Here is a 12820-nt window from a genome sequence, read left to right as displayed (position 1 = left end):
GACAAGTGTGCTACTGCTGAGCTACAGCCCAGGCCTCCTGCCCTTTTTTATTTTATTTTGAGACAAGGTCTTGCTAAGTTGCCCAGGCTGCCCTCAGATTCACAATTCTTCTGCTTCAACTTCCTGAGTAGCTGGCATTGTAGGTATGCACCACCACATCATTGTGCTTTCTACCTTTTTTTTTAAACCTTCAATAAAGAGACTCATCTGTTTTCTTGGTATATTATACCATTTTGCATTACTGTAATGAAATACCTGAGGCTGGATATTTATAGAGAAAAGAGGCTTATTTTGACTTACAGTTCTAGAGGTCCAAGGTCAGGGGACTGCAACTGGTGATGGTCTTCTTGCTGGCAAAGTCCTGAGCTGATACAGATTATCATATGGCAAGAGATAGAGAGTGCATGCACATGTGTCCTGGTCTCCCTCCCTCTTCTTATAAAACTACCAAAATCAATTATGGGGACTGCAGTCTGATGGATTTATCTAATCCTAATTACCTCCCAAAGACTCCACTTTCAAGCATCATAGATGGATTAAATTTCTACCCTCCTAATGCCTTCTAAGGGGATTAAGTTTCAACAGATGAACCCTTGGAGGATATACTCAAACCATATCTAAACCAAGGTGCTGGTTGTGCCAGAAAGGTTTTTATGTCAGATTTATTCTTTATTTGTCATTTCTTCTCTTTATTTCTATTTTCCTTTTTTTGAGAATAAAATTTAAATCATTAAAATATGAAGGAAAAACAAATTTTACAAACTGATTTCCTCATGCACACACATTTTAAAAGCATTTGGGATAAACTGTAAAAGTTGGAAAGTTGTTAGGCAAGTTAACAGAGGCTTGTCCACCCTGAGTAGCCTCACAACCAGCTCTTGTTTCTGAGGAAGGGACAGATTGGCATCCCTTATTCTTCCATTCTTCATGGCTGCTTGGTTCTGCCACATGTCCCAGACTAAAAGTGGATAATGATGACCGCTGCTGATTTTTGAACATTGTCAAGAACAAAGATGTGGGGAAAGGTCATTTGAGTTCCTCTAGCAAGAGATACCAGAGCTATGATCCAGTTTCCAAAGTTGCCTGAGGGAAAGTACAGATACCCCAGGCTAAATTTTGGAAGAAAATCCCAGACAAATAGGCTTTTTTTTTTTAATATTTTTTTTTTTGTTGTTGTTGTTGATGGACCTTTATTTTATTCATCTAGTTATATGTGGTGCTGAGAATCAAACCCAGTGCCTCACAAATGCTAAGCAAGTGCTCTGCCACTGAGCCACAACTCCAGCCCATAGACTTCTTTTTCATGAGCTTGCATTTCATATTTTTCTTTCCCCTCACTACCTCTGTTGCCCTCTCTCAGTGGCAGTCACATGATGACATCTTGCTCCAGAAGCCATTTTAATACTTACTTAATGTTTACACTCTAAAAGAAATTCTTACCTGAATGACAAGGAGCTTCACAGTTCAAGGTCAACAGTTGTCTTTAACACTAATTCCTGTGTGACTTAGGTGCTTACACAAGTGAAGAAAAGCGGCCAACTTAAATATTATTTATATCTAGTCTGTCTTGCCATTCTTTTTAGCAAGAAAAGATAAAGGAGTAATTGACCCTACTTTAACTTCTGCATGTATTTATGGTGTGTTTAAGATTTCTCTTAGATCAGTAAAAAAAAAAATGTAGTATTTCTAATTTTTTCTCAAATCAGATTTCTAAGACTTTTAAACATTTCTCTTAGTTAGACCTAGTAATAATTTTCTGTATGCATTTTCAGATGCAAGAAATAATTGCTTTGCACAGTACATTTCCCCTGAACACCACATTGAACGGACATAGTGTGCCTTGAAATCAACTCCCTGAGAGGAGAGCACATGTTCTGTAGGGCATTTAGCTCATAGGTGCTCAGAACCTGCACAAGGAGCAGTGGCACTCTGAAAGAAGAGAATTTGAATCTTTTAAATGGCCTTGATTGATTTGGATAAGTAAATAGCTGAAAACAAAATGAATTTTAATTGACATGAATATAGACTCACTAAGTCAATGAGAATCTATAAAGACACAAGTCAGGACTCAGTCCAAGAAGGGCAAATACCTATGTATCTGGGTTACAGTTAAATATGGGGGTAACTTTTTAAAAAAGTTACCATGACACTGTGGCTACCATTGCTATGGATAGATAGCTTTCATTGAGTACTTGCTTTGGGCCAACATTGATCCAGGCCCTTTACATCACCCATTTATCCAGGAGATGCAAACAGAATCATTGGAAAAATATAAGATCTTCTCTAATCCCCCAGTTCAACTGGCATAATAGAGTCTGTAGTACAACAGGGGGCCCCATCCCCCCAATCAGGTGTCAGACTCCTTGCAGTTCTACCTGTTTTCATCTCATGTAAAATTCCAGCCTACGTATTTTCTGAGCCTTGAGGGAACAGGAGCTGTTTCTTAGAATATAAATAGATTCTTAATAACGTTACAAATATAGTGGGTAGAGGACATATTTGAAGCAATAACACTTAAATTCTACTTGTTTTTAGAATTGTTTTAATAATTCTTATCTAAGGCCTATACATACGCATAGAGAGAAGTTCTAAATTTTCTGCTTTTTTGGTAGAAAAAATTAATATCACTTCAATATAAAGCTTCCTAATTTGAACATATATGTTGAATTGGAAGAACTGGAATTGTCTTTAGACCATTGAGATGAAGTTGTTGAACATTATCATAAGGTTCATGTATAGAAGTAACAGAATTACTTTCCTGATTTTTAGATGTGTGGTTTTTAACAACAGAGGAGTAGCAGGAGAGAATCTCTTGGTAAGTAAATTTAAATGATGTCTTAATTTTTTAAATGATCATTTATAGATTTATGGTGAAAAGCATGTTATTTTATATTTAAAACATTTTTTTTTTGCTTAAATAGTATAAGTGCATAGTAGAAAAATATAGGTAAGAAACAAACAAACAAAAAAGGGAAATTTACAAGATCCAAGACCCATAATTATCCAGCCAGAAAAATCTTCTTGGTCTGTGTTCATTCAGATCATATATATGTATATACATATGTAATCTATTTATGTTTTTGTAAATAAATTTCTATTTTTTATAATTCTATTTTATTTATTTTTATGTGGTGATGAGGATCGAACCCACTGCCTCACACATAGTAGGCAAGTGCTCTACCACTGAGCCACAACCCCAGCCCCAAATTTGTATTTTTTAAAATTTTTATTTATTCGGTTATTTTGTGGTACTTGGTATTGAACTCAGGGGCACTCTACCACTCCCTATCCCTTCTTTTTTGTTGTTGTTGGTTTGGTTTTTTGTTTTGAGACAGTCTTGCTAAATTGACCAGGCTGGCCTTGAATTTGTCATCCTCCTGCCTTAGCCTCCTGAGGAGCTGGACTTACAAGCTGCACCTCCTCATCCAGCTTGAAATTCTATTTTTATAACAACTTTGTATTTACTATATTCTAAGATCAGTGATATTTATCTACATCATTTTTTAAAGTTTTTTTTTTTTTTAAAGAGAGAGATGAGAGAGAGAGAAAGAGAGAGAGAGTGAGTTTTAATATATTTTAGTTCTCGGCGGACACAACATCTTTTTTTGTTTGTTTTTTTTTTTTTTTTGTATGTGGAGCTGAGGATCGAACCCGGGCCGCACGCATGCCAGGCGAGCGCGCTACCACTTGAGCCACATCCCCAGCCCTATCTACATCATTTTTAATGCAAATATATTCTTCAAAAAATAAACCAGTACAGGCTGGGCATGGTGGTCCATGCATGCAATACAGCAACTTGGGGAAGTTGAAGTCAGGAGAATCACAAGTTCAAGGCCAGCCTCAGCAACTTAGTGAGGCTTTGTCTGAGAATAATAAATTATAAGGGCTGAGGATGTAGCTCAGCGAAGTGCTCAAATCCCTAGTACTGAAAACCAAAAAAATAAAAATCCCAGTGCCAGCTAGGGTTATTGCTCAGTGGTAGAATGCTCACCTAGCACATATGAAGTCCTGAGTTAGATTCCCAGCACCACAAAAACAAATAACCAGTACAAAACAAATTAACTAGTACAGTGATACTTTTTTTCCACTAATGAAAAAGATTATTTTTGTCATGAAAGAGATTGATTATATGGTATATGCCTATTTGCCAGCCATATTTTTTTTCTTAGAGACCACATTATTTAAACCTTTTTATTTAAATCAGGTCTTTCCCCCTTCTAACTCCTAGTTTTTTCCAGGATAGGTTTTCTCCCACCTCTTAGGAAATCATCACTCTAGCTAGGTGTATTGGTGCACTCCTATAAGGTGGCACACATCTGCAATTCTAGCAGCTTGGGAGGCTGAGGCAGGAGGATCATAAGTTATAGATCAGCCTCAGTAACTTAGCAAGGCCTAAGCAACTCAGTGAGACCCTGACTCAAAATAGAAAACAAACAAACAAAAAAAAATGGTTGGGGTTATAGCTCAGTGGTAAAGCACCCCTGGGTTAAATCTTCAGTGCCTGCCCCTGCCAACAACAACAACAACAAAAAGATAGGAAGAAAGAAAGAGGGCTGGAGTTGTGGCTCAGCAGTAGAATGCTCGCCTAGCACCTGTGAGGCCCTGGTTCGATCCTCAGCACCACATAAAAATAAATAAACAAAATAAAGGTGTTGTGTCTAACTAAAAAAAAATAAAATAAATATTTAAAAAGAAAGAAAGAAAAAATCACCACACTATCTAATGTTTAACCTGTGCATTACACTTGCTGAACTTTTGTTACAGCTTTTTGTCCTTTAGTTCCTTACTACTTCAGCAGGTCAAAGGTAACTCTATCAGAATTGAAAGAGTTTTGTGTCATTGATACAGAATGATATTAAGACTATAAATAATTTAGTCATGCTGGACATAAAAATTTATAGTCATGTTACAAATGTCAGCACTTTATGAGAACCTGGAAAGAAAGAGCTCTTATACTTCGCTTTACAGTGACTTAGGCCCTGGAGGAAAATGAGATCAATATGATTCAAAAGCAAAAGATGTAAAGCATTTCTGGTCTTATTCAGTGCCTCCTAATTAATAGTTTGATGTCAAACTTCACATTTCCTCACTTAGTCAGGCTCTTTAGGAATCTTGTAGACACAGGCAGCACTCTAAAGGAAAAGATCTGAATTTGTCACTGTGGTCTTGGACCATGGAAATCATTTTGGGCAACTCCTGTCTGCTGTGTATTTTTATTTATATATTTGTTTGTTTGTTTTTGGTACTGAGGAGTGGTTGTAGAGATGTTTAACCCCTGGGCTACATCTCCAATCCTTTTTAAAAATAATTTTACTTTATTATTATTATTATTATTATTATTATTATTATTATTATTATTATTATTATTTTAATGTGGTGCTGAGGCTCAAACTCAGTACCTCAGACATACTAGGCAAGCGCTCCACCACTGAACTACAACCCCAGCCCCTCCAACCTTTTTATTTTTTGAGACAGGGTCTCACTAAGTTGCTTAGGGCCTCACTAAGTTGCTGAGGCTGGCCTTGGCTGTGCAATCTTCCTGTCTCAGCCCCCCTAGTTGCTGGGATTACAGGTGTGCACCACTGTGCCTGGCTTGCTATGTATTATTGTATGTGCTTGTGTAGGGGGAAGACGTGGTCTGAGGCTCTCACTGAAATAATGTGCTACAAGCAGAGTCTATTAGGTCCATAAAGTAAGGTTATCTGTTCATTCAGCAAAACTGTAGGGTATACCTATTAAATCAGGCACTCTGCAAAGCAGGTGGGTGAGTTGTATTCACATCGAGACATAACTCTAATCCTTAGGAGCCCACCCTTCAGTTGCAGGAGTCAAGTACACAAAATGTGTGTGATTCAATGCCAAGTGTAACTATAGGAAGATTTATTAAGACTACAGAACACAAAGGGAAGGTATAAACAACTGCCTGAAGAAAAAAATGTCACATGTTGGATCAACTCCTTAACTTATAGCTGGATAATGATAATTTTATCTAATATTCACTGAGTCTTTAGAATGTAGCAGTTATTTTTTTCGTCCTTAATATTCAGCAATAGAAGCATCTCAGTGATTTAGGTAAGTATAGCCATCATCATTCATATTTTCCAGGTGAAGAAAAAGAAAGTCAGGAAGGTTAAGAACTTGCCCCAGCCAAGAACTGGTAGAGTCAGGACTCAGACCCACATGTAAATACTTTTATCATTGAAAGACTGCCTCGAACTTAGTTTATTTTAGGGGGTGTGTGTGCGGGGATACCAGGGATTGAACTCAGGGGCATTCAACCACTGAGCCACATCCCCAGTCCTCTTTTGTATTTTATTTAGAGACAGGGTCTCATTGAGTTGCTTAGCACCTGGCTTTTGCTGAGGCTGGCTTTGAACTCACAATCCTTCCTCAGCCTCCCGAGCCACTGGGATTACAGGTGTGTGCCATCAACACTGGGCATTTATTTAGATTTTTAATTAAGAAACTTAAAGCTGCCAATCAGAGCTTTTTATTCATAAGGGTTTTAACCTGATCATCTCATTTAAAAGTAAAAAATAACTTTTAAATTTTGACCTATACAATCCAACCAAGGGGAGATATGCTGGCCTCAGGCTAGTCATCACAGGTCGTAGGTCCACAAGCCAAGTGTCATCCTCACAAACAAAATGAGTAATATGTATATACAAAAGAAGTACAAAATGCATGTTCCTGTATATCCCAGGGGAGTAATGCTTATTTCCCATGAGCATACAATGCAGCAAGGGGCACAGAAAAAGGTACCATTCACTACCCCACAAGACAATGGAAGGAATAAAAGTCCTGTGCCCTGGAATAGAGTGGGCACTTTGTGGACCAGGTGACATCCAGGCCACACCAGGAACATGAGTGGATATCAAGGCGCATGGGGAGGGATCTCCAGGGTTGGAAAGGACAAAATGAACTGAGACACAGCCACAGACATACTGACTATTAAGAAGACAGAGGAGTGTTTGTACTGGCCGAAGGGATATAATCTAAGAGTTGCATAAAACAGAAAAGAAAACCTCTTCTGACAAGAGGGCAAAATACCTTCTCCACAGAGGATCCCCATGTTCTCTGTGGAGGTGAAGGAGCCGAGGATCACTCTGTAGGTCACCCTCCACCCCAAGGCTCTAGGTTCTTGGAATCAAATCCATTGAGCAAGAACCGTCCTTCATGTAAACTGCCTTTTCTCCAAAAAGTAAAACAAAAACACAAGCAAACAAAACTCAAAAGAAAAAGAATCAGACCAAGCTTTGACCCCCTTGTCCATCACTTGTGTCCCAGCTGTCACGCTAGGGAGACTGGGTCTGCTCTGTTCCTCACACTGGTTCATTACTGCCAGGCCTCCAGCATGTTGTGCTCGTAATACAGCACACACCGCACAACACATACACTCACCCAAACAAAAGGCAGCATCAACTTAAGGATCTACCATAATATTACTATGCTAACCTAGCATACTTTAAACCTTTTTTTTTCTGACATTATTTACAAAATATCTGCACTCTGTACTGCTATGAAAGCCTTACAAATGTTGCATTAGGGCTGGGGTCGTGGCTCAATAGTAGAGCGCTTGCCTAGCATGTGTTAGGTGCTGGGTTTGATCCTCAGCACCCCATAAAAATAAATAAATGAAATAAAGGTATTGTGTCTAACTACAACTAAAAAAATATTAAGGAAAACAACATTGCATTAGATTCCTCTTCTTGAGGTAGTTCAAAGTCTTGAGACAGCAAATTTACATATTTTTCTCTACTACCATGGATTTGTAGTAATCGTAAAAAGCCTAAAACCAAATTCCTTCTCCCCCGATTCTAGGAGTACTTTAGTTTTCCCCTTCAGATCATAACAAATTAACAACTGGGGGAAAATTATATATATATATATATATATATATATATATGTATATACACACACACACACACACACACACACACACACACACACATATATAAAATTTTAAAAACAAGCAAAAAATCAAGAAAAAAATCTGTGGCAAACTAATAGTCTAAACTTTGCTACAGACAAAACAAACAAAACAAAACCTCACTTTGTTTACCAAACATTTTAGAAAGTACTCAAGTAATGAACAGCTCATAAAAATTGGGGAAATTTTTAGGTGGAAATAAAATGAACACCAACTCATTCTCTGGCAAATAGTTCTTCTAAAATGCCATGTCCACACAGAGAGGTCTAGAGGAACTATCTGCAGAAGGCTACCTTGTAGGCCAGACCTCTCTCAGGTATGCTTCAGAGATGCAGGGATATTGACAGACACCTGCTTCAGCTAGGCCAAGGAGCCCTGGGGGACTTTGTGGGGCTTTTTGTGCTGCACATTGATGTCCTCCAGCACCTGTTGCCTATGCCTCAGCTGTGTTAAGTGCTTCTGCACCAGTGCATCTTTCTTCTGCAACTCATTCCTTAGTTCTGAGATGTCCTGTTTTGGTAACTTGCTCTGGTTTCTGGACAGACAACTGCAGTCTTTTTTGTAGGGAAAAAAAAAAAAAAGCATTCTGTCTGTCTTGCAATATCCAGAAACTTCTGGATATACTGATCAATACTGGTTTGAATTTCTTCCTGATCGGTGCCATTGACATAATCCTGACCCAGGAGAGAAGCAAAGCAAGCCTCAAATGAGGACTCCAACTCGTCCACTAAGGTGCTGCTAGAAGATCTCACTGCCTGAAGAAACAAAGCCTGGCGTGGGAGTCCCAGCAGGGGTCGCAGGGGTCCCGGAGACTGCCTGGAGAACATACCACCTAACAGAGCAGCCAAGTTTGGGATGGAAGGCCCGGGCTGTACTTGTGTTCTTTTTTTTTTTTTTTTTTTTTTTTTTTTTAAGAGAGAGAGAGAATTTTTTAATATTTATTTTTTAGTCATTGGTGGACACAACATCTTTGTTTGAATGTGGTGCTGAGGATCGACGAACCTGGGCCACACGCATGCCAGGCAAGCGCGCTACCGCTTGAGCCACATCCCCAGCCCCTGTACTTGTGTTCTTGACCATTATGCTAAACTCCCTTTTACTGTTCAGGAAGTAACAGGACTTATTCTATAAGAGTAGAGTCAGATTTTGAAAAATCATGTGTAGAATCCTAAGAAACAGTATTGAACCAATGCCACTTGGAAGCAGGGGCCTAATTTGATCATGTTCATGTTTTAGAAGAACTATGGCAGTGATGTGTAGAAAAGAGAATGTGGGGGAAGGGGCTGGAGGCTGGAAGACCATGAGAATCAGTCACTACAGACCTACCTAGAGTTTGGAGTTTGAAAATAGACATAGAAGGAATAAAGAGGAGAGAACAGAAATGAATGAATTTGTGAGATCAAAAGAACAGTTATTAATTGTCTTGTGGGAAGTGAAAAGAGGGGTGTCAAGGGTAACATTTTCAGATTGGCTAGTGGATAAAAGGTGCTAATATTTGCTGAAATAGAAAAGTTAAGAGAGTTTAAAAGATCTTGATGTGATAAAGATAAATTCTCTTTTAGATGTTGTGTTATTCTGTTCTCCTCTGCCATAACAAAATACCTGAGATGAAGTAATTCATAAAGAACAGAAATTTATTTGGCTCACTGTTCTGAAGGTTGGGAAATCCAAGAGCATGGTGCCAGCATCTGCTTGGCATCTGGTGAAGGCCTCCTGTCTGCATCATAACATGGCAGTGATCATTGCATGGTGAGACACAGCAAGTGTGCCAACTCAGGTCTCTCTTTCTCTGCTCATCAAACCATTAATGCCATCGTGAGGGTCCTTCACCTATGACCTCATCTAATCTAAATTACTTTCTAAAGGCCCCACCTCTAAACACAAATTTGGAAGAACTTTTGGGAGACACATTAAAACCAAAGCAGATAGTTAGGGTGCTTTTAGATTATCCAGGTGGAATTTTCTAGTAAACATTTGGATACATGCACTGACTCCCAGGAGAGAGATGAAGGGTGTAAATGGAGATTGGGACATTCAGTGAGCAGATACATGTTGGGGCTAGGAGTGGCTGAGATTGCTTGAGGAGGGTTTGTAGAGTTAAAGGGAAGAGGTCTATGGATAGAATCTTAGAAAACAACAAATAGCTGAATGTGGTGGCAAATGCCTGTGATCCCTGTTACTCAGAAGGCTGAGGCAGAAGGAGCAAGACCCTGTCTCAAAATGAAAAAGGTCTGGGGGATATAACTCTAAGAAGCCCCAAGTTCAAATTCTGTTCTCATCACTATCCAGCTAAGTGATAGAGTACAAGTTAAATAACCTCTCTGTGTCTCTTTTTTTAACCTGAAAATGATGATAATATACACGTGCCATTTCACAAGGATGTTTGAAGTTCACACAGCATAACACGTCTAAAAATATCTTGTAAAATAAAGCTTTTTATCTCTAAGGCATAATTGCTATTGTATTAACTCATTAGTTCATCAGTGTATAAGAAGCATATACTTAATTATTTTTTTTTAAAGAGAGAGAGAGAGAGAGAATTTTCAATATTTATTTTTTAGTTCTCGGCGGACACAACATCTTTGTTGGTATGTGGTGCTGAGGATCGAACCCAGGCCGCACGCATGCCAGGCGAGCGCACTACCGCTTGAGCCACATCCCCAGCCCCATATACTTAATTATAATGAATTTTCTCTCTTAAATTTCTTTGTTAAAGTAGTTGTTCTAAAAGGATATAGTTAAAATTATATTTTGGTCATTCAATGTCTTTAATTCTGTCTTAAATTGGTTCACAAAAACAAGATGCCAGTATTGATTATTAGAGCTCACTTTGACAGATTCCTTGGTAATTCTTCTTTCTGTCTCACAGCTATGAATAATTACTCTTTCAGACTAGAGAAATTCTTAAGTTTATTTATACCTCTTCTTGTTCCAGAAAGGATTTAATCTGGCTCAGACCCAGAGTAAGAAAGATCTTAGGTAGGCATAAAAAAGAACAAAAGGTGAATCAGCAAATATCAAACAGGAAGAAACTGTCCCTAACTGAAATTAACCCAAAAGAACTAGCAAGAGTGAAATGGAATTTGGGGTAAGCAGTTTCCCTAGGAATAGACAAATGCAAGAGTAAAGGCTTTGCTGAAATATGTCAGAGATATACTTAGAATTTATAAGGATTATCATGGCTCCTGCAGACGACTGAGGAAGCAGAAAATTTCCAGTACCATTTTGTCCTCATTAATGAGTCACTGAGGGTTGAGGCCTTTCTCACTAGGAAATAAGAAGCCTGTGCCTCACCTCCCTGCATCTGTTTGCTGTAGGAAACAGACAGCCCAGGCTCAGTACATGGAACCTCACATTTCTGCAGGGTTCTTGGGGCCCTTGGAGTAGATGGGAATCTTTTCTTCTGTCCTTGTAGGATGGTTTTCAAGGATAGGAATCCAAGAATCCAACTTATCCACAAACTTCCTTATATTACTAATTACTTTCTGAATTTAGCCTAGGAATGATAATTTACAAAGAATTTAGTCAAAATTGAGTTTGTTGAAAACTGCCTATGAGCCCCTTGGTTTTTTTTGTTGTTGTTACCGGGTCATACATACTTTTATGTGTCTAGGGCCAGCAAGAAAAGTCTCCTCACCACTTTGGAAACAGGTTTGGCAGTTCCTACAAAGTTAAACATCACTGGAAGAGACATGAAAAGATATGTTCTCACAAAAACTTGAACACAAGTATTTTTAACAGTATTATTCATAATAGCCAGAAGGTAGAAACAACCCAGATATCCATAATGGATGAAGACATAGATAAAATGGGATATATCCATATCATGGAATATTAGTCCTCATCAGAAAGGAATGAAGGCTGGGTGTGCATGGTGGCACACATCTGTAATTTCAGCACTTCAGGAGGCTGAGGTAGGAGGATCGCAAGTTCAAAGCCAGATTCAGCAACTTAACAAGACTCTAAGCACCTTAGACCTGTTTTAAAATAAAAAATAAAAAGGGCTAGGATGGGGGCTGGGGTTGTAGCTCAGTGGTTGAGCATTTGCCTCACATGTGTGAGGCACTGGTTTCCATCCTCAGCACAACATAAAAAAAATAAATAAAAGAGGGATGTGATATCCATCTACAACTAAAAAAAAAATGTTTGGGGAAAAAAAAAGAGCTGGGATGTGGTTTAATGGTTAAACTCCTCTGAGTTCAATTTCTGGTACCCAAAAATAAAAATAAATTTAGAAAAAGAATGAAGTGCTGATACATGCTATAACATGGATGGACGACCCTTCTATGTATTATTTTGTGTGCATGTGTGTGATACTGGAGATCAAACCCAGGGGTGACTTACCACTGAATAATATCGCCAGCCCTTTTTAATTTTTTAATTTTGATACAGGGTCTTGCTAAATTGCCCAGGCTGGCCTTGAACTTGCAATCTTGCTGCCTCAGGCTCCCAAGTCGCTGGGATTACAAGCACCAGCCCTTTTATTTTTTATTTTGAGACAGGGTCTCACTAAATTGCTTAGGGCCTTGCTAAATTGCTGAGGCTGGCTTTGAAACTCTTAATCCTCCTGCCTCCCCCTCCTGAGCCACTGCAATTACAGGCATGCGCCACCTGGCTAAAATATTTTTCAGTGAATTTTTTTTTTTTTTTTTTTTTTTAAAGAGAGAGTGAGAGAGGGGAGAGAGAGAGAGAAAATTTTTAATATTTATTTTTTAGTTCTCGGTGGACACAACATCTTTGTTGGTATGTGGTGCTGAGGATCGAACCTGGGCCGCACGCATGCCAGGCGAGCGCGCTACCGCTTGAGCCACATCCCCAGCCCCAGTGAATTGTTAATTTAAAAAAAATGATGATAATAATGTAAAACAACTCCCTGCACACTGTTTAAGT

General features: G+C 38.7%; 1 protein-coding gene and 2 pseudogenes across 12 annotated transcripts in view; 2 read left to right on the top strand and 1 right to left on the bottom strand.

Annotated features, from left to right (window-relative positions):
- Nucleotides 1-12820, top strand: part of LOC308631989 (large ribosomal subunit protein uL23-like) — a 491218-nt pseudogene that overhangs the window by 32708 nt on the left and 445690 nt on the right. The gene's annotated exons all lie outside the window — the stretch shown is intronic.
- Nucleotides 1-12820, top strand: part of ABHD3 (abhydrolase domain containing 3, phospholipase) — a 61269-nt gene that overhangs the window by 16319 nt on the left and 32130 nt on the right. For 6 of the 10 annotated variants that reach the window (XM_081263595.1, XM_081263598.1, XM_081263593.1 and 3 more), the window contains one exon: nucleotides 2770-2815. The exons of 1 other annotated variant lie outside the window; for it this stretch is intronic. In XM_081263595.1, coding sequence (XP_081119721.1) covers nucleotides 2770-2815 — 46 coding nt within the window. Of the gene's footprint in view, nucleotides 1-2769; nucleotides 2816-6105; nucleotides 6183-12820 lie in introns of all 10 variants that reach the window. 3 more of the 10 variants (XM_081263591.1, XM_081263592.1, XM_081263599.1) reach the window with 1 other exon arrangement.
- LOC308632057 (mediator of RNA polymerase II transcription subunit 28-like) lies at nucleotides 8243-8856 on the bottom strand (annotated as a pseudogene). The gene has a single exon. The product of its transcript is annotated as a mediator of RNA polymerase II transcription subunit 28-like (transcript).

This window comes from Spermophilus citellus (assembly GCF_964194105.1).
Source record: "Spermophilus citellus genome assembly, chromosome: 12".
Lineage (NCBI taxonomy): Eukaryota > Metazoa > Chordata > Mammalia > Rodentia > Sciuridae > Spermophilus > Spermophilus citellus.
The sequence above is the reverse complement of the archived record's forward strand: the minus strand, read 5'-3'. Positions and strand labels throughout refer to the sequence as shown.